The sequence below is a fragment of the Topomyia yanbarensis genome, chromosome 3 (assembly GCF_030247195.1).
Source record: "Topomyia yanbarensis strain Yona2022 chromosome 3, ASM3024719v1, whole genome shotgun sequence".
NCBI lineage: Eukaryota > Metazoa > Arthropoda > Insecta > Diptera > Culicidae > Topomyia > Topomyia yanbarensis.
Window position 1 is genome coordinate 70,344,149 of NC_080672.1, and position 23,516 is coordinate 70,367,664.

A 23,516-nucleotide genomic window follows, 5' to 3' on the forward strand; every position below is an offset into this window, starting at 1 on the left:
TAAGTAATTTTTCCTATAGTTAGAAGTTAGTAAGGTAAGTAAGTAAGAAGTAAGGTTTTCGAGGTATTATTTTTAGTGTTTCGGATGCTCCTCGTCAGTAGCTAACACCAAGTAGCAACCGTCTTTTAGTATAAGAACCAAACGTCTGGTACATTGCATCAACTACAATAATAATAATTACTTTTATGGCAAACAAAATGAGTAATTCTTTGCCCTAACTTGACAGCCGGCTTCCAATTTTGGCCAAAGTTACATTTTCTCTTTCACGGCACACTTCGCCTAACGAAGGACGAATCCTGCAATCCTTGAAATCAACCGCTACGGTGTTTATTCTATGCGGGTATCATTCAATATCTAGTCACACGTTCCTCACTGTTCGCATATTGGGTTATTTGGTACATCTTTGGCAACGGTAGGTTGTAAATGAAGGTTTCGAAACGCAACAAATTCATCTAAAGATTTTGATTCTTCGATATTGTTTGCCCAAACTACAGTAAAAATACAACGAGTGAAGCAGTATTTTTCTTTGTTTATTCGTGTCGCCCTCTACGCCAAATACATATAATATGGGCGATACTTTGTTTTGCTTCCAGTACATGGGTGAAATTTATTTTATTTTATTTTTTTTTCAATTTTTGAATATTATCAAGCTGTAGCTAGCTTTAACAGTAATAATGATTGCTATTAAGAAAGCCCTGTCAACATCGAAAGCGCAAAGTCCGAGAGTTATTGTAAAATAACGTAAAGGCGATACTTCAATGGTGATACGTGGGACTGAAAAAATAAACATTCGCCGTAAGGACGTTACAATCATTGAGCCGATTGTATGAAAAAAACCTGTTTTAATCCACCTAGCGGTGCAAATATACCTTTCTCAATCATGAACAGGAGAATTATTGAGTTGCTCATATTCATTAAAAACTTTCAAATGTATATATTACATTTTTATTATACACGACATGACAAAGAAAAAAATCATCATCCGGGTTCTAAAATTTTGTAAAAGAAAAACCAGCCAAGGCAATATTAAATTGAAATATTGAGAAAGGCAAAAGGTGAAAAAAATCGGCGAAGTCACAAAAAGTCGATTTTTATGAAATTTGTTTTTTTTTTCGAGATAACATAAAATCTCGAAAAAATCCATGAACATTTTAAAGATGTTTGGCATCAAAAATACGAATTCGATTTCTGAAATTTCATGGGGTCCCCGTTTTGAAAAACAATTTTGAGTTCCGGCTTATATGGGAATTTCATATGTGACCGAACGGTTTAGTCTATATTTCCGGAACCATATAAGCGATCCATACGACATTTTATAGATATCTGTGGGGATATTATAGCTATCATATGGGACTAAGTTTGTAAAAATCGGCCCAACCATTTCCGGGAAAGTGATGTGAGTTCGTAAATTTTGAAAGATGGCCGCTTTTCCCGGGCACTTCCGGAATCGTCAATGGTGGTCAATGTAGTCAACGAAAGTTTGGTTGGCCGTCGGTGACCTAGAACTGCAAATTTAAGTTATTTGAGATACATTTTAGCGAATTTTTTTACCTTTTTTGCTTTCATCGGAGTATCGCTTTGAATCGGAATTTGCTATGCGATCGCACGTCACAACCTGTAACTCCGGAACCGAAAGTCGGATGAAATTTAATAGCCATTTACGGGGGCGCATTTCATTTGAAACTAAGTTTGGTTGAATCGGTCTAGCCATCTCCGAGAAACCGAAGTGACTGTTATTCTGAATTTGGATACTTCCGCTGGGGCTTCCAGAACCGATGATGATGGCCAAAGAGACTTTGAATGGATGTTAGTGACCTAATACTACAAATCGAAGCAGTTGTGGTTATATTTTGGAAAAATTTTCACCTTTGTACATTCATTGCAGAATTTATTAAAATCGACATTTTCTGCGTGATCGTGCTCACCACCCTGTAATTCCGGAACCGGAAGTCGGATCCATTAGAAATTCAATAGCAATGGAAACGTTGCACCTTTCATTTGAGACTAAGTTTGTCAAAATCGGTTCAGGCATCTCCGAGAAAAATGAGTGACATTTTTGGTCACATACACACACAGACGCACATACACACATACATACTTACGCACAGACATTTGCCGAACTCGACGAACTGTATCGAATGGTATATGCCACTCGGCCCTCCGGGCCTCCGTTAAGAAGTTTCAGAGCAATTGCCATACCTTTCTATTGAGAAAGGCAAAGCCTAAATTTAATTTTATAATTTTGACTACTTTATGAAGTTTTACGCTTCAATCGCTGGATCATGAAATTTTGGACGCAAATAGTTTTTCAATTGATATTAAAACTAAATCCGTAAATATTCACTGTTGATTTTCTTAGAATGTTGCCACTGATATAGTATCGCCTTTTTTAGAAAAATGTTGTAATATTTATGGTACAGCATAAGTGAATAATTTGGTATATATCACTAGTTTACAAGAAAAATGAAGCTCCAAGGAAAAGTATTTTTTAGACTAATTTTGGGTCGCTGAACACGAAAACAATATTCATTTTTTTGTTCAAAGAAGCGATTTTGTGATTTTCTAAAAAAACTCGTTTTTGAGCACTTTTTGTAGTTTTTAGTCAATATTTCGTGTCAAAATCATCCAATTAAAATAGTCAATATGCAAGTTGAAAGGTGCCAAGATGCCCTTTCCAAAAACATATAATATGTGTCGATCATATGTAGAATTTTTAGTGCTGCAAGCGACCAAAGTGTAAAAAAGTGCATTTTTGACCATTTTTAAAAGATACTCATTTTTAAAAGATAATAAATTTTTTTCAGACCTTTTAGAATCTAAGATGACAGATAATATGTTTACGTTAATTTTATGCCTAATATCACTAACATCGAATGGAAAATGTTGATGCTATGGCACATTGAGCGAAATAGAAATTTTCTTCTGTCCTTGATTTATTATGAAAAGATTTGTTTACTATACACATCTGTGATTGGCGGGTAACAGTTTGTCTGAAATTTCCTTTCAAAGAGAATTTTGACAGTTGTCTTTTAAGCCATAATAATAATATGTTTGTCGAGATTTGATCCACGCATATTATACATTCTCGAAAAGGGCGCATCAATACCTTTCGAACTGTTTCGATCGGATCCTTTTTGAACAAGATATTGACAAATAACTAAAATAGTGCCCCTTTTTCAAAGAAATCTTGAAAATGTTTCTTTGAAAAAAAGGACTATTCAGCGATCCAAAATTAACTGAGGAAACACCTTTCTTCTTAGCTTATCGCGATTACCTTAAAATTGTTAAAATCTGTCACATTAGATTCTGAAAATATGAAAAATTATTTTTCTGTAATAAAAAATAGAGCAAAAACAAAAAAAGCGGAAGCAAAAGAAAAACTTTTTTTTAACTTGAACTTCTTTTAAAGAGAAATAGAGTATTATTTTCGTATTCAGCGACCCAAAACTAATCTAGAAAACACTTTTTCTCGTAACTTCATTTTTCTTGTAAACTAGTGTAATCTTATTTAAGACCAAAAGAGATATGTGAAAAGCAGTGGTGCGGTGCACCCTAAATTGTTGATATTTTATCCTAACATGTTGTACATTTTTGGAATGGGCACATCAATGCCTTTCAAATGGTGAGTCGTTTGTGTTAATCGGAAGATTTGTTCCTGAGATATTGACCAAAAACTGCAAAAAGTGCTCAAAAACACCATTTTCAAAAAATCACAAAAACGGTTCTTTGAAAAAGAATATGGATATGATTTTCGTGCTCAGCGACCCAAAATTGACTTAGAAAACACCTTTTTTCTTAACTTCATGCAATTAACCCAAAATTTGTAAACTAGTGTATTTAATCAAATGTTCGATTCTCCGTTAATTGATGTTTCAAAAAATACATACCTATGGATGACGTGTGCAATCAATTGCTCCAATGAATCCAGGAATATTAAATGCTAGTTTGTTTCGGGCTAATGACCATTAATAAATTACGTAACGTTTTTAGGGGGGAGGGAGCTGGTATGACAAATTGTGACATATTGTGACGTAACATGTTCTTACTGAAGAAAAAAAAAATTGGAGGAATTTGTTACGTAATAGGGGAGGGGGATAGAGAAATTAGTGACAATTTGTTACATGGGGAGGGGGAGTCAAATTCGGGTATTTTTTGCGTTACGTAATTTATGAATGGTACATAACTCAGCATCATTTGTCGGAGAAACAACAAATTTTCCCAAGACGTATTTATCCATTACGTTCCTCAAAATAGGATGACACGTTGTTTGCGAAACCGGCAACGTTGTCATGGCCGACTGTCACTTGATGGGAACATAAATATGATGTTGAAGTAATGGTGAATATATAGTAGAAAATTTTTGCTCTTAGATTAAATACTACTGACCCATTATTTCGTGACGTTCACAATGATTTGACGAATCTTCATTCGACAAATATGTTATCACTTTATCAAATGAACGCCTACATAAATCCTCATCAAAGATTCGGAAAGTAGACAAAATTTCACGAAAGATTTAATCAACATACACCGAATATACTAGAATTTGATGATTTGACTTTTATTGAAATACGTTGAAAGTTCTAATTTGTCACGCGTTGTAACGTCACGTTACATTATCGGTCATAAAACAATACTCTTCCAATATATTCAGTTAATGTTGATTGAATCTTTCGTGAAATTTTGTCTACTTTCCGAATCTGTAATAAGTTTTGATGTAGGCGTTTATTTGATAAAGTTATAACATATTTGAATGAAGATTTGCCAAATCGTTGTACCGTCACGAAAGAATGTGTCTACTGCTATTTTTTTATTATTTTGTAAACACTATTTAAAAATTATCGTGCGTCAATGTGCATTTTACGTTAAATTTGGATTAACAATGTATTTCATTAAATAATTACTTCAACCAAGATATCCAAACATAGTAAGAATCTATAAACATGTCGGGATTTTAGTCGTTTTCTCAACTTTCAAGGATATCGCACTAATAAGAAACTTCGTTTTCACCGAATTCTAATTCTGCCATTTTTCTCTTCTTTTTCCACAGAATTGCACTATACGTTTATGAATATTTATTACACGTAGGGGCGTCGAAAGCAGCACAAACATTCTTATCGGAGGTAAGATCTAGTTCAATGCTCTCAAACGAAGCAAAGAAGAATTGATGAGAATCTTCGACACAAGCGTCAATAGAATGACCACCTAATAATCATAATAATCCATTTACCTTCGCAGATACGGTGGGAGAAGAATATCACACTAGGCGAACCTCCGGGCTTCCTGCACTCGTGGTGGTGCGTATTCTGGGATCTCTACTGCGCGGCACCGGAACGGCGGGATACCTGCGAACATTCATCCGAAGCCAAAGCATTTCATGATTACGTGAGTATTGTTCTTTTTGGGGAATTCAAATTTTTGTTTCGAAATACGTACTCCGCACTGTTCCACGTTAGGAACTCGGTTCCGAGTAGCCCACGCTCCCCGGTACTCGATGGGGGGGGGGGGGGGTACGGTCTAGCATGGCGTGGTTGAATGTAAGCCGATTTATACGGTGTCTGTATTTTGCCAGAGCTGAGTACGGTTGTGTTCAGAAATGGCAGTCGGAAATTTAACGAGCATCGCGGAGGTACCAAGAGTGTAGTTTGTAGTTGAAATCTGTTAACAAAAAATAAGCGAGATATATAGATGAGATAATCCGCGGTCCACGCAATATTTTTTTAGGCAGGGTGGTGTGTTATTGATTAGTCATGTATTAAGGCCACAAATTGAACCTTACGTTTTGGCGAAAGCACGTGCACGTTATCGTCCTAGTGACATCAATTTTCTAAGGGACAAAACTATAAAAAATTAGGCAAATTTGAAAATTCTGCAACGACGATTTCACTAATCGGAAAACACCTCTCTACCTGCAGGGTTTCGTGAGTTCAGGCTACGGAGTGAACGGAATAGCACACAATGCCGGTCCAGCGCCGAGTCCGCTGGGACAGTTACCACCAAACGAGGGCATGCCTGGCGGCCCGATGGCACCAACTGGATTCTTCCCGGTAAGTATACTCACCGTTCATGGTTTGTGGTCGGTATCATTTTGTTTATTAATGTTTTATGTAATTCATGTTACTTAGTTGTACACAATGTAATAAAAATTGGATTGTTGTTTGTTCTTTTGTTCATTTTGGTTGTTTTGTCCGACTCGTTCAGTAGTACGTATATCTATGTAAAAAACTCAGTTCCCACCTCTCATTTGCTGTCTCTTTTTGACTAATAGATGTTTCTAAAAAAACTCATTCATCTCATATCATGTACACATACAGCCCTGAAACGGTGTTGAATCGTTGTTTCAACAATCCGATGCTCACCAGTTTGTCCTACAAATATATGTTACACATTACAATTGTAAAAAATGTCATTCACTGTGTTAGTGTTCGTATGATAAATGTTAAATGTCAATTTTCTACTGTCAATAAATCTATTCACAAATTTGGGTTTTCATTTATTTTTTATTCGAATCAAATCAAACAGCTAGATTAGATCTGTCTGAATGTGCTGTTCAAGAAATGTGTATCTCTGTCAAAACCTGTAGTTCATGTTTTACAATCTATTTTGCTCTGCATTCATGAAAGCGCGATAGAAGATGATTGCCGAGATCGGTTAGCTGTGTCCAAAAATATGCATAGAAATCTGTTGAGAGCTGTCGGACCAAAACAAAGCACGAGAGAAGCTGAATGACCAACGGCTTTGGTATCCGGAAAACCTAGCGAATTGAGTTATTTATCATAGATTTAGTTCCCCGGGATCCAACATTCATAACTTCCTTTAGTTCCGTAGTTTAATTTGACCCGTTTTCTTTCGCTCTCGATTAGTTTAGCTTCAATTTTTTGGTTATTTTTTTCTTTGGACACCACACCACCACCCGTTTCTTTTATACCGATTATTTTTGCAGAACTCCTCCATTAGGCCATCACAACCTTCACACCCTAGTAGTGGGCAGTCCCCACACCCACAACCACCAAACTCGCACGGACAGATGATGAGCGGTCAGGTTAGTATTGCTGTGTTTTCCGTCTCGACTGACTATCTTCTCCCCATGTATTGCTGTATTGTTGATTTTCGGTTTGCTCTTCTGAAACAAACAAACAAACATACTTACTTACCTACACGACAAAAAAAAACCAGATCCTAACCTTCCCCTACTCTGTTTGGTTTAACCGATTCCGCTCTAATTTTACGTTCCGGTAAACAAATTTCACCTTCAAAACGGCAGCGGCAACAGATTTTCCGGAACATCACACGAAAAAAAAATCGTAGAAAATTAAGTTAACCTCGAACTACAACGCAGTAACAGATGATGCGTAGCAAGTCATGTTCTATCCCGATTGTTATTGAATCGATTGCATTTATCGTACTGCTCATAGTCATTTGGTTTAAGTCATCTTTTTATCATTATATTATACACATCTGTTTGGTGTTTCATGTTCGGTGTTTATTCTAAATGTATTGCTATGTATTTTGTTTGTGTCCTAAAATTTGGTTGGTTGTCATTTTGTTTAATGTTATTATGTTATGTATTTTTATTGATCTTGTGGTTTATATCTCGTACAAAAGCAACCATTTTTTGGGTTCATGTCATATAGGAAGAGAATACACTGGTGGTTTATCAGATCGGTTGTAAAGCTTGTAACAACTATTTTGCTATCCAGAACGATTACCTTGTATATCTCCTAAACGAAAACAGGTTTTAAATGGCTTTTGTCTTTTGCGATAACGGTGAATCGACAAAGTAACTAAATAACTTAGAACAGTGGATAATTCTCAAAAACTTTATTTTCTTACGAAATAATAGTTGGGTTTAACTGACTAATATTTTTGGAACTATTTTAGTACATGATATAAGCGATCTTTTGACTATAAAATTTTAATTTCATATTACACCGCATAGATGGCGCCTGTATTAACTTTGAAAAGAAGAAAGATAGAATAAAGATATGTTCACAAGAATTACTTGAAAAGGTTTGTTCTACAACTTTGTAAAGACACCTCATTTCTGTCTCTTTCCTTTGAGAAATTAGTGTTGGCGTCCTCTATGTGAGGAAATGTAGAACTAGAGTTTTCTAGTTAAATAATGACTCATAGCATGTTCTCAAATTTTTTCAATTATACTATTCAGCCAAACCCAATAATTATTTCGCAAAAAATGAAGTTCGTGAGAATCTATGACTGATTCACCATCATTTGCTGTTAGGCCCCATGCAAAACTGGAACAGCTATCGGAAATCTTCTTTCAGCAGCTCTAGCCGATCGGATCATGGAAACAGTACTAGAAACAGTAATCAGAATTCTTAACTTCGAACCAGTTTTTATCAAAAAATATGTCGACAACCTACTTATAATCATCCCCATTGACTACCTCCACTACGAACTTGAAACTTTCAACAGCTATAACGATCACATTCAATTCACCCACGAAATTGAAATAGATAACAAAATACCCTTCCTGGATATAGTGCACATTCGACATGAAAACCAAACGACCTCTCGTGGGAACTCAATGCTAAAATTGCAAGAACTGACATTTGAGTCTCCGGAAGTTGATAAATTGTGCTGCGAAATGCAAACTTTGAACTATCGGCACTTTTGCGCCACCCAAGGGAACGTCCAATGGCGGCTCGCACAAAATGTAGTCGCACAAAGACCAGTAGGCACAGCTTAGAGGTAGTCTCACCAAACTCAGCAAATCCCCGCAATATATTTATATAACACGAAAACAGTTGGACATACACAAAAAAAATAAAATCCGTTCCAAAATATAATCTACAGAATTCCATGTCAAAATTGCGAACCATACAACATAGGTATGACTAGCAGCAAACTTAAAACTAGAACATACATTAAATATTACTGTTTATCGAGGATCTCCTATAGTTCATATGTTCATAGTTAGCCGGAGACATTGAGCGGAGCTAATTGAATATGCCAAATGCCGGAGCCAATCGAGCATGACGTCATGTAACTTTTCCAGTGTTTTATTTCTGAAAAAATAGTTTTCCGACTTTTGTTTCCCCCTAACTAATAGGTTTACCACATCCCGCACCCCAGAAAATAGCATAAAAACACGTACGGACACTTATGGTGTGAACGCGTTGTATGCTGGTCTTGCCCAAGAACCAAAACAAGCACAGAATACTTGACAGCTAGAATTGTCAGAAAAACAATACCACGTTCAAACTGTCTCTGCCGAATCTGCCAAACAAAATAGTAGAAAAATAAGAAGAAAGATACTGACGAAATAGAATAATTCCATCTACTTTTCTCTATTCAATTCGTTTATTTGATAAAGCACGTTTGCGTTAGCTTAAAGGTGCCAAATTTTTCTTTGTTTTACATTTTGATTTTTTTTTAAACTAGAGGATTACATTTTTAAATATTTTTTTTTGTTCGACTGAGGGTGTTTTATGTTTGGGTATTGGCTTTCGTAGTCTTATATAAAAATCAAACTACATATTTTTTGATTGTCCGACGTTTCGGCCGGTTTTGGTGGCCTTTTCCAAGGAAAAAATTAGAACGGATAGATAATTTTGCTTAAAAAAGGCCACCAAAAACGGCCGAAGCGTTGGACAACAAAAAAAAGCCGTTTGATATTTCTTGTGAAAGCCAATACCCAAACGATTTTAAATATTTTTTTTTATATAATGAAGCTAAAGAAATACAGCCAACCTACAATTAAGAGTATGTGTCATGTATTGGAATGCAGGGCGACCTTCCTCGAGCCGTACGGCTCAGATGCGGATCGGCAACTAACCGCGATTCGCGTGTGGTATTGTTGGCTCAGTCGACAGAGATGTTTCGTGTCAGCTTGAAGTTGCAGCAAACCATCGTTGGTGTACGGTAAAGCCTGAAGAAGGCATAAAGATGAGAATGATAAAAAAGCGCAATTCAATCTATATATTGACGGTTTTTCGCGGCCCCCCAGTACATCTCGCGCCGGGACATTGGGTGATCTTCCTCGGGCCTGAAGGGAGATAATTGATCTCTGACAGAACAGTAATCGGGGCATGCCCAGACAATATGTTCGATATCGTTGTAACCGTCTCCACAAATGCAGATACCGCTATTCGCGAGTCCAAGAGGTCGGAGATGAGCGTCTAACGTGTAGAGATTGGACATGAGTCGAGACATCACACGAATGAAAACCCGACCCAGATCTATTTCTGAACCAAGGTTTCGTTGATACCTTTGGGATGATAGAAGGTAGCCACTGTTCTAACTCTCCATTGCCAACTTTCTAGCGTCCTTTAAAAAGAGATTTAAAAAAAAAATCATTGAAGTAGATTGGTCTTTCGTAGATGTCACCTTCTAAAGCGACCGCCTTAGCTAAAGAGTTCGCTTCTTCATTACCTGGGATGGAGTAATGCGAGGGAACCCAAACTAAGGTAATCTTGTACGATCTTAAATACAAAGCACGCAGGAACTCCCATATTTTCCCCGGAAAATATGGAATATGCTTTCTGGGTTTCATTGAACGGAGAGCTTCTATTGAGCTGAGGCTATCCGAGACAATAAAGATCGATTGGCAAAGTATCAATCATCCCAAAGTTATACCGAATTGCAACAAGTTCTGCGACGTAAACTGAAGCAGGGTCATTGAGTTGGAATGAGGCGGTGAGGTTTTGCTTAAAGCCAGTGGAGCCGTCGAGGCTTGACCCGTCGGTGTAAAACATCTTGTTGCAGTCGACTTCTCGAAAGTTACTATGAAAGATGCTTGGGATCACTTGCGGACGTATGTGATCCGGGATTCCACGAATCTCGTCTTTCATGGATGTGTCGAAGAATACAGTTGAATCAAAAGCATGGGGTAGATTGACACGTTTGGAATAATATGAAGAAAGATTGATTTGTTGTGCTATGTAATCGAAGCACAAGGACATAAATTGGGTTTGAAAATTGAGCTCGACAACCCTCTCCAAATTTGCAATTGCTAAAGGGTTCAAGATATCGCGTCGGATGAGCAATCAGTATGTGTGTCTGTGAGTCCTAATTGTTTGCAATTATTACAGTTCATGACCCGCGGCACAAAAAGACGAACCTTGTAAAAGAGGAGGTAGTTGGGTAGGGCAGAACCGGCGAAGGTCACCCGATAAGAGTCTGAGTTGACGTATGTTCCCCTCCCGTCAGCGGCGACTGATGCTCAATACAAACCTTTGCACTCCAATATCTTCACTGGCTTAAGCATGGGGTCTTTGAAACAGCTAGTCACACGTGTCAGCAGGTTCTCGCAACTCAGACTCGAATCGGAAACAACCCCGCAAACTTCAACCCTAACGGTGGTATATATACTCCTTCGTAAAAGTCCCGTATCAATATCATTTGCCTGATTTAAACTGTTTACCACCATCCGAAGCTTATCAGGGCCAATTTTCGATATTTCTGTCACGACCGAATACCACTCCGTCAGAACTCGACAAATCTGCAATAGATTCAGATACTTTTTTTCTATGGCCCGGAAGAAGATAACGTAGGGTCCGGTGACCGAGCTTCGATATACTTTGAGCCGGGGAACCGATTCTGTTTCGGCATCCATCTCACCTTGAGATGAACCACTGTCAGAGAAAGTGATTTTTGCACGGGCCTATCGCGCAACATTTGAAGAAAAATGTGTTAGATGTGACTCTCTGCTCCGACAAACACAATTATAAAACAAACGATTTTTGTTCACGGTCCTGTTTTTGCAACGTAAAAACGTAGTTGTTTTTCGTGTAGACATTTTTGGTGAGAATAGATCATTTTTTCTGACTCAAGGTATTGGGTATTTCAATTTATCGTCTGACACGTAGTCCTAATAAATGTATTAAAATATTTAAACTTAAACTTAGATTAACCTACAGCTACGAATTTTATTAGCATACCGACTAGAAGTGTCTCAAAAATCGAATAAATCCTCTACTAAGGCAAATATGCGGGTTAGGATGTTCCAAAATAACACTGCTGCAATACGATAGAATGTAGTCATCACACATTTGCGTACGCTTACAACTAATTGGTTCTTCTGACACCATAAAACGAACGAATCCAGTAGCGCTTGAAGACCGTCGCAGTCCTCGATCGAATGTACAACAAAATATAGTTTTTTTTTACTTTTTAACGACATTCAATTGGCTAGACATTACTGAGTAGGGAAAGTTATGAAAATTTAGAGCCATAGTACTCAAGTGAGAGCAAGAATGTGAAATATACAGAGCGGAAACTAGAAGTGACAATGTCATTAGAAACAGGCTTAAAATCTTACGGACTAATCTTTTGTCTTCTGCTGGCAGGAGTCGAGCTTAGGTAGCATTACAACGATTCGCTCAAGTCTACCAACATGTCTCCCGAAAAAAACAGACCTTACCATGAGAACCGACAAATGAGAAGACACGTAAGATCACCACTGAAAACCTGTGGACAGCATTACAGAATCAATGAAATACTGTTGGTCATCTCTGTTTCCCTTTGAATATCGGGTAGAGTTTTATTAGACTATTGGCATTGCTCTTGCAGCGGGTAGCGGGTTTGCTACTGTGTGTATGGTGGTGGGTTTCTTAGCTTTCCCTACTCAGTAATCTCTAGCTAATTGAATGTCGTTAAAAAGTAAAAAAGAAAATGTCACTACGTATTAGTCTATAGAAAAAAGGAAAAAAAAAACAAAATATAGTTTTAGATCATCAGCATATACTAGCTTACAGCCACGTCGCCGAAACAGTGTTACATCATTGAAAAACAGAATAAACAACATGGGACCGAGGTTGCTACCTTGAGATTTTACTGGCTGATTTGGAATACCGTGGACAAAGACGGTAGAAATAAACAGTCAAAACTGAGGCGGCAAATTAGCTCAACACAATAGCGAATTACAATAAAGTAATCCGCAGTTCAGTCAAAACGCCAGTGTCCAACTCGTACAGGAACAGTACCAAACCACTCATCACAAACTTAAAACGATCTAACGGTCTAAAACATAGTTTAAAATTGAAAAGCAATTCCATAATTCGCATGAATTAATTTTAAATAAATTCGCAAAAAGCCGTTTTTCACTTGTAACGTACGTCATTTGGCGGTACGATGTAATCGATATAACTGCGTTGAATGACGGGATAATAACGACGAAAGTAGAACTTGTGATGTAAAAACGAGAATTGAAACAGTCCCTCGCGAACCAAGATAAAAAGCGAACTTTTTTTTTAGGAATAGTGATTAGCAAAAATAATCTGAAGGTTGCGAAAGCGATATATATTTTTCAAAATTTAATATGTAGTATTCCAAAAGGATAAAAACTTATAATTTTCCTATGAGAAAACTCAATTAGTACAATAATTCTTAATTAATGAGAATTGATTTCAGAACCAAAAGTAGCGGCACGCATCGGCTTTAATAGCCTTTTTTAACGGAGCTCTGTTTGAAAGTTGTCGAAAAACACAATCATGTTAAAACTATAATACTTTGCCATTCCCTTATACCACTGACACTTTTTGAAATAAAAACATTAAACTTCACAAACCGGTACTCCGGTTATTTCAATTGTGGGACACATCCGCGAAATTTATTATGCATTTATGAATACTGCACACGTCCACAGCCAAATTATCCCGCTTCAGAGCATCGAATACCATCAGAAAGGCGATTTGATTGAGCTAACCTAATCACCAGAACTAACCACATTATCCACATCCAAAGCAATGGACATTTAATCGATTGTTCTCATTGGCTATGTATCCTTTTTCCCCCTTTTCAGCCATTCATGGGAGGCCCCCGATATCCCCCTGGGCCCCGACCCGGTGTCCGAATGCCGCAAGGAATTGGAAACGATTTCAATGGTGTAAGTACTCGCTCGCAATCTCCTTCCCGGAAGATCGATAATAGTTAATCTTCCTCCTTCATCTGCCCGTTTTTTTTCAGCCTCCCGGACAACCAATGATGCCAAATAGTATGGATCCCACGCGGCAAGGTGAGTTTTTGCGTACGAAACTTTTTGGATCCTATTTTTTGCCAATCGTCAAGCCAATAATAATATGCCTTGTAGCGAGTACTAGATTTTTCTTTCGGAACCCCTAAACCAAATTCTCCCCCTTACCCCCTGGTATTGCATTCCTGACGTTATAATAATAATAATAATAATTAAAATAATCAACAGTAGAAGAGCGTTTTCTGACCATACTATCTCGAGTGCTTTTGAGGTGTTTCGTTTGGAGAGTTTTAGTTCCCCCACCCTTTGTTCGATTTTTTTTTTTTACATTTCGGTTGGGATTTTCTGTTCGAATCCGAATTAGTTTGGATTTCCCCTTCAGTCAGTTCTAATTTGCTAAACCTTCTAATTTTCTAATTTTACCCATCGATACCATCCGAGCTTTGGTTATACTCATTGGTTTAACTTCGTAACAAATTGAATCGATTTTTCAACGGAAATTCTTTTAGTTTAGTTTAGTCTTCCATCTTAGTTTCTTTTGCCTATTCTAATTTCTTTATTTTTTTCGGAAGATACACAAACACACATTTTCTAAAAGAATAAAAAATATTTCAACATTCCCATAGAGACGGATTCGCTCCACTTGCAGGAGTACGTTTGATTCGATGCTGTAACAGTTACGATCTTCCCACTGAATCCTTGTGTTAATTATCTTACTCTTTCGATCCACCCTACCTAGCAAGTTATCTTTCATTATTTCCCGTTGCGGGTCACGAGAACACACTTTACTAACTTTAACTCTAGCAGAAAGTGAAAGAGAGTGAGATAGAGAGACAGAAATACAAAGAGAGTTTTTGAGAGTTCAATAATGAAAACCAATATCAATATTCTTTTTTGTTCTTTGTTCTCTGTTCAGGTGAAGCTGGAGACTTTGTAGCATGGCAAGGTAGGCAGTTTAATGTCGCGCTTGTCTGCTACTTATTTCCTCACTGTCTGTCCCTAACATTTATCGCAATTTGATATTTTGTTTTCCATATTTCATTTAGTGTATAGTTTTCTGATGATTTTTTGTTCCGGTTGGAGTTCCGATTCATTTTCACTATCACGCTTGGATAATTGCTTTCTTTTTTATTTATATGTTTGGCGCAAGTTCCGTTTTTCCTCCTATGCTTTTTTGCTTATATTTTTTAATAGTATTAATAAGTATCTCCTCTTCTGTTTCTTTGTTGTTATTCGTTATACTTTAGTTGTTGTTCGTTATACTTTAGTTTTTACGATCACTATTAATTTGATATATTTTCCGACCACACAATTTCTTTAATTTTTTATGAATCTGCCCACCGCCTTGTTACGGTGCCACGAGTATCGGAAACGGTAATGCAGTGTTAGTCAGCCTTTTTGGTAAATAATCTTTCTAGTACAATATGCATTGACACTTGAACCGATCAGAAGCTATTTAAATAAATTATTTAATTGAAACTGGGTTTCCCAACCCTATTAAAAAATCAGTATTGAAATCGAAACAATCAAATCGGATCCACACATAATCAAACATTCAACAACTACTCCTTCTACCAATTAAATCACTCTGATGTGGTCTGACGAAACATGTGTGTGTGTCTGTTCGTGTGTAGTTATGCTGTGTACCTGCCTACCTGTTTATGGAAAAATGCAAATAATCCTCTTTGATGTTTGAATGCTATGGTTTTAAGCCTCGCACTCGCCTCGCAGTGATGAAAGGATTATGGCTGATGAATAGCGATCGCAAAATCCCTAAAAACGGTGGTAAGGAACTCGGATTCGTGCTTACACGCGGACGCACTTACACATATATACTCTTCCATATACACTCAAGTTTTTTTTTACGCGGTTTTTTTTGCGCGGTATTTTTTTACGCGTTTTTTTACGCGGATTTTGAAATTTACGCGGTTTTTTTTACGCGGATTTTGAAATTTACGCGGTTTTCATTTACGCGGATTTTGAAATTTACGCGGTTTTCATTTACGCGGATTTTGAAATTTACGCGGTTTTCATTTACGCGGTTTTTGAAATTTACGCGGTTTTCATTTACGCGGATTTTCGAATTTACGCGGTATCCATCAATGAGGTTCCCTTTATCGCGGATTCTTAAATTTAAGTGGTCTTCATTTACGCGGATTTTGAAATTTACGCGGTTTTCATTTACGCGGATTTTGAAATTTACGCGGTTTTCATTTACGCGGATTTTGAAATTTACGCGGTTTTCATTTACGCGGATTTTGAAATTTACGCGGTTTTCATTTACGCGGATTTTGAAATTTACGCGGTTTTCATTTACGCGGTTTTCATTTACGCGGCTCGTATCCCCCGCGTAAAAAAAAACCTGAGTGTATTCCCATGTACCTACGCGATCAAAGGAAGCGCACAGTATGGGAGAATTGAAGGCACCCTGGAAACCAATTTCCATTAAATTTTTCCTCGCCCAACTACCCGTACAGCGGTTTATTTTACAAAATTGCATTGCATTGGTTGGATGTTAAATTTTTATGTTTGTCTTCAAAGGACATTCCTTTAATTTTATTCTATTTGTTCGGTTTATTCAATTCATATCGATTGTTTTCATTTTCATGTACCGGTTGTTTGTGTTTCCCGACTGAACGAGTTACTGAAGGGTTGCTTTTTTACATTAAATCGAATTAAAATCGACAATGTTGTATATCTGGTTATTTCCGTGACTGTTCAAATTGTTCAGATTTTCAGGATCGATTATTCAAAGCTGAAAACACGAACCAGTTAGACTAGCATCACAACTCTAGGCATCTGGAAGCAGAACGGGTCTGATTATTGATCAAACATTGATTACGAAGGTTATGGAATAAAATCATTGAACCTACAATAATTTTTACTTATTATTAAAGAGGCTTTAACGTTATGGTCATTCGCCTCTTTTCGGGTTAGCGAAATTTATTAGGGAAAATTTCAATCCCTATAGGCCTATGTGCGGGTTTGGGAATCGAACCCAGATGAACTGCGTACAAGTCAATCGATTTACCAACTACGCTATGCCAAACCCAATATTTTTAGTAATATTCGTCTATATGTTAAACATATCTAGGTTAAAAACGAGAGCGGTGTTAGGTAACAATACCGCCTAAAGTAAAGAAAAACTCTGTTCATAATTTTATAATATTTGGCAGGGTATCAGTAGCTGTGGGCAGAATAATTGACATTTTATTTTTGGACAAAATTAGTGTGGAACTATACAAATTATCAAATCTGCAGAAGTATATACAGTGAAGATCTGTTTTTTTCAGCCCCTTGGTGTATTATAGGCTGACAAAATGGGAATTTTGATAAAATCGCGTCATATTCTTATGTTTCTTTTTAATAATTCTTAGCTGTTAAAGTATTCTTCTTTAACTAAGGTATATCCTCATAACCCTTTTTTGATTATTTAGTATAAATTTTCCATCCGCCGTCCAGGGCAAAATTTAAAAAAAAACTGATACTTTTATTTTTGCCTAGGTTGTATCTTTAAGATAAAAATATATGCTCAGGAAAGGATTTATTTGAATTTGACTTGGTTCGTGTACTAGAGCCCATCAAACGGGTTCTCATATGAGTCTGACAAAATCAGACTGTTTTGAAGTCATACTGCTTCTTTAGTTAATAACTTTTCTCAACGAATTTTCATAAACTTGCAATGTTCCCCGAATGTGTTCAGTAGAAGAATACCTTTAGAAATATATAGTGTACTGATTAATTGATTGATGAGGTGATTTTTTAAGAATTTATTTTCAATTTTAACCAATTTTCCATTCAAACTCCCATATAAACTTTGAAATTTTTGGAGGGTGCACAATTACTAAGGGCCATAAAAGGAATCAGTAGAGCCTGGTGGAGCTAAAAGTCAAAAATTGAACCAGTCTAATCCACATGTACCACTATAGTCTTGTGAAATTTTATATTGTTGCAATCCTGTACGGTCTTGTATACCGCGCATTTTCGTCGATTGCGGGGTCTGCCCGAATTCGGTGCTTTACGTGGGCTCTCTTCAGGTATTACGCTTCATGCCAGTCAACTGTAGTTTGTAGTGCTCTATCAACCTTCGGATGTCAGTATGTTTGTATACTTGGTACAGCTCTATCAACCTTCGGATGTCAGTATGTTTGTATACTTGGTACAGCTTTTGGTTCATGCGTCTGTGCCAATTTCCATTCTGCATTGTGCCACCAAGTTTTGAGCGCTGAATTTCACTCTCAAATACATCTGTTCTGTTCTGCGAGAAACACGCAAGACTAAGTATCAGTGAATTCTATAGAGCTAGAGTTATGCATCTTCATAGGTAGCGGAACTTGAGTTTACTAAGCAAGCCGTCGTAAGTTCTATTTGCAACCGCAACACACCTTTTTGCTCGAGACTAATACCGTTATCACATCTATCCACTTCTAGCTCGAAACCATCACCGCTCGGACTGTCTCGTTCTCTATCAGCTACTTTGTCTTCATTTTTAAAGGTCGCCTCTTCCACTGCTCTGCGATCGACGTCAATGATCTCGATAACATCCGTTAAGCAAAGGGTCATGTGAAATCTTGTAGTGGCCGCTCCGTTCACACCAGACCCTAATATCACACCTTCGAGCGCTATGTTGAACAATAAATTAGAAAGTTCTTCGCTCTGTTTCAATCCCTCATTCGCGACTCGTACATCTCGCCGGCTATTCTGACGCATCATTTTGTCCGAACCAGCGGCACACAAATCAACTTCATCAATCTTACAGGAACACCATATTCAAGCATTAGCTGCCTCAGCTCTTTTCGGTTAACGGAATCATACGCTGCCTGGAAATCCTCAATTAAATGATGAGTTAGCTAGTTGTATTCCCGAAATTTATCCAGAGTTTGTCTTAGGGTAAACAGTTGATCTGTCGTTGATCATCCTTTTCGACAACCACTTTGTTATTCTCCATCAAACATTCAACTAACGGGTGTAATCCACTGGACAGAAAGGGGGAGAGTACTTTTAAGGCGGTATCGAGGAATCTTGTTTTTTGATTTGCGAAGCAAATGTCGGGATCTTTGAAAAACTCAGCTTGTGCATGCTTTACAATTGCCCGAGTAAACGAAAAGCCTATAATTCATACCCATAAAAACGCAAGTAGCATAGTCCGGTAAAACCCATATACAATCTATCTATTGGTGCAATCCGTATTACCGGGAATCGGGAAGATTCTAAAAGTGGACGAGTTCCGACATCAGAAAGTATTCAAATCAGTTACTAACAGCATTTGACGATTTTCGCGCCAACTCGAACAAATGTTGGCAGCACCCTCTCAGATTTTAATAAAACTTTCTGTACATGAGATTAGTCAAATTTTTGAATAAAAATATTGAAAAAATTCTTCATCGACTCCTACACATATATTCGATGGTTAAATAGGTTTATGTTTTTAGACAGTGCTCATGGTTGAGTGGTAAGCGTGACCGCTTCTCATCACAGTGAGTTTGAGTTCAATCCCAGCCGAGGTCGTTGAGATTTTCTATGGTGAACAATCCATGGTCACGTCTTCATTCGAAAGGGTAGTAATGCCGTTGATTCCGGTCCATAGGTTGATATCTTTGGCATCGGTGACACGCTCTCAATGTGGACAGAGGAAGACTGAAAATAACAACGAATAAAAAAAGTTTACTTTTCTGGCGTTTGCAACAATTGTGCTCTGTTGCCTGTACCGAAGAAGCCAGGAGTATAAGTTTGACTATGTTCAGCAATCAGTAGCGACTAATTCCTGGTTCCTGAACATCCAGGTACAGCTTTGTTAGCGACTGGCTCAAATGGCACGTTCCCCTTGTTGATCGGAAATTTGTGCCTTTCCATGATTTTCTGATTGGAAGGATTGGGGAAGTAGTAAGGGAAATAACAACACAGGGAACAATACGGAAGTATTCTTCACTCCCAAGTTAATAAAAGATCCTTCCCGATGAGCGGATGTATCAACATCCCCGAGGGGCTGTCGAGATAACGTTCACTGTGACTTTTTGGAAGCCATCTGCGATCGTGCTTTTTTGTTATCAAAATATTTTTACCCATTTTTAAAGGATTAGAAGGAGCATGCTTTCCAAAACTGTCAGTTTCACACCAGATGTTGTGAGAAGTGGCTCAATTTTCGATTCACCGAAAATCTGAAACGGAGTGAAAATATGATTAGATATCAACGACTCGATTACGTTGTGTACGAGCCAGTTTGCCAACTCATGCTTAATACCATCAGAGCAGTGAGTTTCATCTAACATCTCTTTTCCTATTCCTACATCAACGCTAGCAGAATTCCCAGCTAATATGCCGCGGTTAGGGTTTAAAGGAATTCAAGGACAATTGATTAAAACATAAATTATAGGGTGATATTCCTATTGTGACCCTGTTTGGGAGCACACAATATTTTTAACTTTCTAATGAAGCTATATTACCCAAAACCATTCTCAAAATAAAGTATCAGTGTACTGTTTCATAAACATCTATGTAATACTTATGTAGTAATTTTCTGCATAAAATGAAAATGTATGTTCTGCTTGGTGCATCTATTCTCATTGCAGCAATTCAATTATCGACTCCCTGGCGTGCCAAATTCACCGCATCGAAAAAAAAAATCTGTAACGTAATACCTTATACTCCATTGCACCGAAAAATTCCTAACTAGGTATCCAGATCATGCAGATGATTTGTAAAACGAATCAAAGTGCTTTTTCGCCCGATCAATACAAACATAAACGTCACGCACATAAAAGTAACCTTAATAATCATGCGAAAACTAACAACTGCTAATGACTAGTTTCATATCACACATTGCATTGTCCCGAGCCGAATTTTATGTGCAGATGGAAATAAAATCGCTGCGTTCTGCAATAAGTTGAATAACTTGCAATTTAATTTCTTATACCTGAAATTGCATTGAAATATGTTTTTAAGTTTATGTTTATAGTTTGGTCGCTTTGTTGATTCTTTCTTGTGTGCTAGATGTGGAAAGATTGTTTTGATTGTGATAGTCGGTAGTGTATCAAAAGCAAACATGGCGAAAATTGGTACCGTTGTATTTCTAAATCACGTATTATGACACTAGGTCTATCCTAGCGTTGGACGAGTGCTTTTATAGTGAATTAATCATAAATGGATTAAATCCAACTTAAATATTTAAAGGTATGTCTCCGTGCAATGCTAAATATGATTGTGGACAAATATCGAGATATGAGAAGGTAATTCGTATTTTTGGTTTTGCTAAGCGCCGTTGCGTCCTGTTTCGGTTCACTATGTGAATGAGGCGAATTATCAGATACTTCAAGATGGTGATATTATTTTATTTAAAAGTTGGATTGAGAGTGACATATCTTGCAGGTTTATTGTTTCCTTGCATAATGTGCAGAGAGAGAGAGAACGAAATACACTAATGGAAAATTGAGCATCCAAAGCAAAATTGAAACTAATTTTGATTTGATTTTGAAGACTATTAAGGGACCATTCATAAATTACGTAACGCTTTTAGGGGGGTTAGGGGGTACGACAAGTTGTGACATAGGGGGGAGGGGGTGTTAACTAGATCGTTACGTAACATGTTTTCATCGAAGAAAAAAAATTTTTTCTTGGAATTTGTTACGTAACAGGGGAGGGGGGATGGAAAAATTTGTGACAATTTGTTACATAGGGGAGGGGGGAGTCAATTTTGGGCATTTTTTGCGTTACGTAATTTATGAATGGTCCCTTATACAAAAATGCGGAAACTAATTTTCTGAAAGTCTTTCGAAAACGAAGCGGGAAATCGAGATGTCCCAGCCTATTTCGGGTAAAGCCATCAATATGGAAAACCAACAGAATACTAAAGTTTTGTGAAATTTCAAATATTAATTCACTGCAGAGCATTTTCTCGGGAGAATTTGTGGAATCAGCTGACGCTAGGTGTTTAACGGCGGCGGACGTTGCATTTTTCGGCAGACTGTACGTGTAGATCGGTTTATTGAGCAGACGTTTTATTGAGGAATATTCCTTCATCAACCGTTATATTTATTTCCGACAGTTGAAAACTTGTACAAAACACCGAAAAACTCGATTTAAAAAAAAGATTCGATCGACGCTTGTTCGTGTTGTACTGTCACTCATTTTGTTGACGCTTGGTGTTTGAAGATAGAGAGTATTTATTCAGGAGACTGTATATCAATACCAGTATACTGAGTAGACATTTTTTTGGAGCTGTGATCTGGTTGGTGGATTGTTGATTACGGTGCATATCATTAGCATTTAATTACCAGTCCCAGTGCCGTCTCAACATTACAGTAATTGCCCATTCAGCGAGTGAATCAAAGATGCTTTTGTGTTTTTTTTCACATTCTTTTTGCCATTTCCTAAGAAAATTGGAATGATCCAACCAAACATCGATTCAAGATAGGCGACCACATTTTTGCTTTGCTATTCCCTGGCTCGTATTTCTGTTTGTATAATCTCCCATAATTTCGCATTTCGTATTTTGAAAATTACCAATCTGCTTCGGACACTAGGCCCATACGTAAATGAACTCTCGTGAAAAAGAACCCAGCTGATGGTGTAATAAATGTCGGACAAGATTCGTCATCGAAGACTCCGAATTTTCGTAAACAATCATACACGTTGAACTCAGTCGAACCATATCTGATCTTACTTCGAATCAAAAATTCTAAAACTTTCGAAAGGACTAACGCATAATTTTTCAGCCGCGACATATATCTCGAAATTTCGCCAAAATAAGATTAAAATTGTGATATCCTTTCCAAAGCGAGCAAATAACATTACTGTCAGCAAGAAATTTATGAAGGACTAACGCGTCTACATGCCAGCCCACAAAGTTAAGATTGACGGTGTGGTAACCGATTTGAGTTTATCATGCGTGGGTCTACTAAAGCATGGGGTTGGCTGTTTCAGGCACCCCTTCAGGAATCAGGAATCAGTAGCGACTGGCTCAAATGGCACGTTCCCCATGTTGATCGAAGAATTATGTCTTGCCTTTATTTGCTTTTTATCATTTCTCTGATGAAAAGAATTGGGGAAGTGGTAAGATTAAGGATAAGGAAAATAATTACAAAGAACAATTAAAACAGAGCATTCTGCACCCTCCGAAAGGATTCTGAACGATCTGCATGCGCTAAAATAGCAGAAATAAAACTTCCTACCCCGCCCGGAGAGATTTAAATTTTTTATTTAAATATTGAGCAGATATATCAACACCCCTGAGGGGTATTGAGATAACAAAACTACAACACCCCCGAAGAGATATTGTCATTCAAATACGGCTTAAACTATAGTTCTTTACCACACTAGGTTAGGAACAATAGCATATCCTTGAGTTTCAGCTCTCTGTACATAGGTTTACCTATGTAAGGAGAACCAAAAATCCGGATACGGAATTGCACAAAGATCACATGAAAAAGACTCAGCACGCTGAATAGTAGTCATGTGTTAATTGAGTTTGGAATGTCCAATCAATGCCTTGACTAGAATACTACAATTGTGCTTAGAAAATGCAGCAAATTCTTTGAACTTTTCGGAGACACATCCGGAAGAAAAATCTTAGTTTGAACGCAAG

General features: G+C 37.4%; 1 protein-coding gene across 7 annotated transcripts in view; it reads left to right on the forward strand.

Moving 5' to 3' along the window:
• The window catches only part of LOC131692795 (single-stranded DNA-binding protein 3), a 158,811-nt gene that overhangs the window by 101,808 nt on the left and 33,487 nt on the right, over nt 1-23,516 (forward strand). For 4 of the 7 annotated variants that reach the window (XM_058980078.1, XM_058980074.1, XM_058980077.1 and 1 more), the window contains 7 exons: nt 5,051-5,123; nt 5,239-5,385; nt 5,916-6,047; nt 6,944-7,042; nt 13,766-13,849; nt 13,930-13,978; nt 14,853-14,882. In XM_058980078.1, coding sequence (XP_058836061.1) covers nt 5,051-5,123; nt 5,239-5,385; nt 5,916-6,047; nt 6,944-7,042; nt 13,766-13,849; nt 13,930-13,978; nt 14,853-14,882 — 614 coding nt within the window. The remainder of the gene's footprint in view (nt 1-5,050; nt 5,124-5,238; nt 5,386-5,915; nt 6,048-6,943; nt 7,043-13,765; nt 13,850-13,929; nt 13,979-14,852; nt 14,883-23,516) is intronic. The other 3 variants (XM_058980079.1, XM_058980080.1, XM_058980081.1) reach the window with 2 other exon arrangements.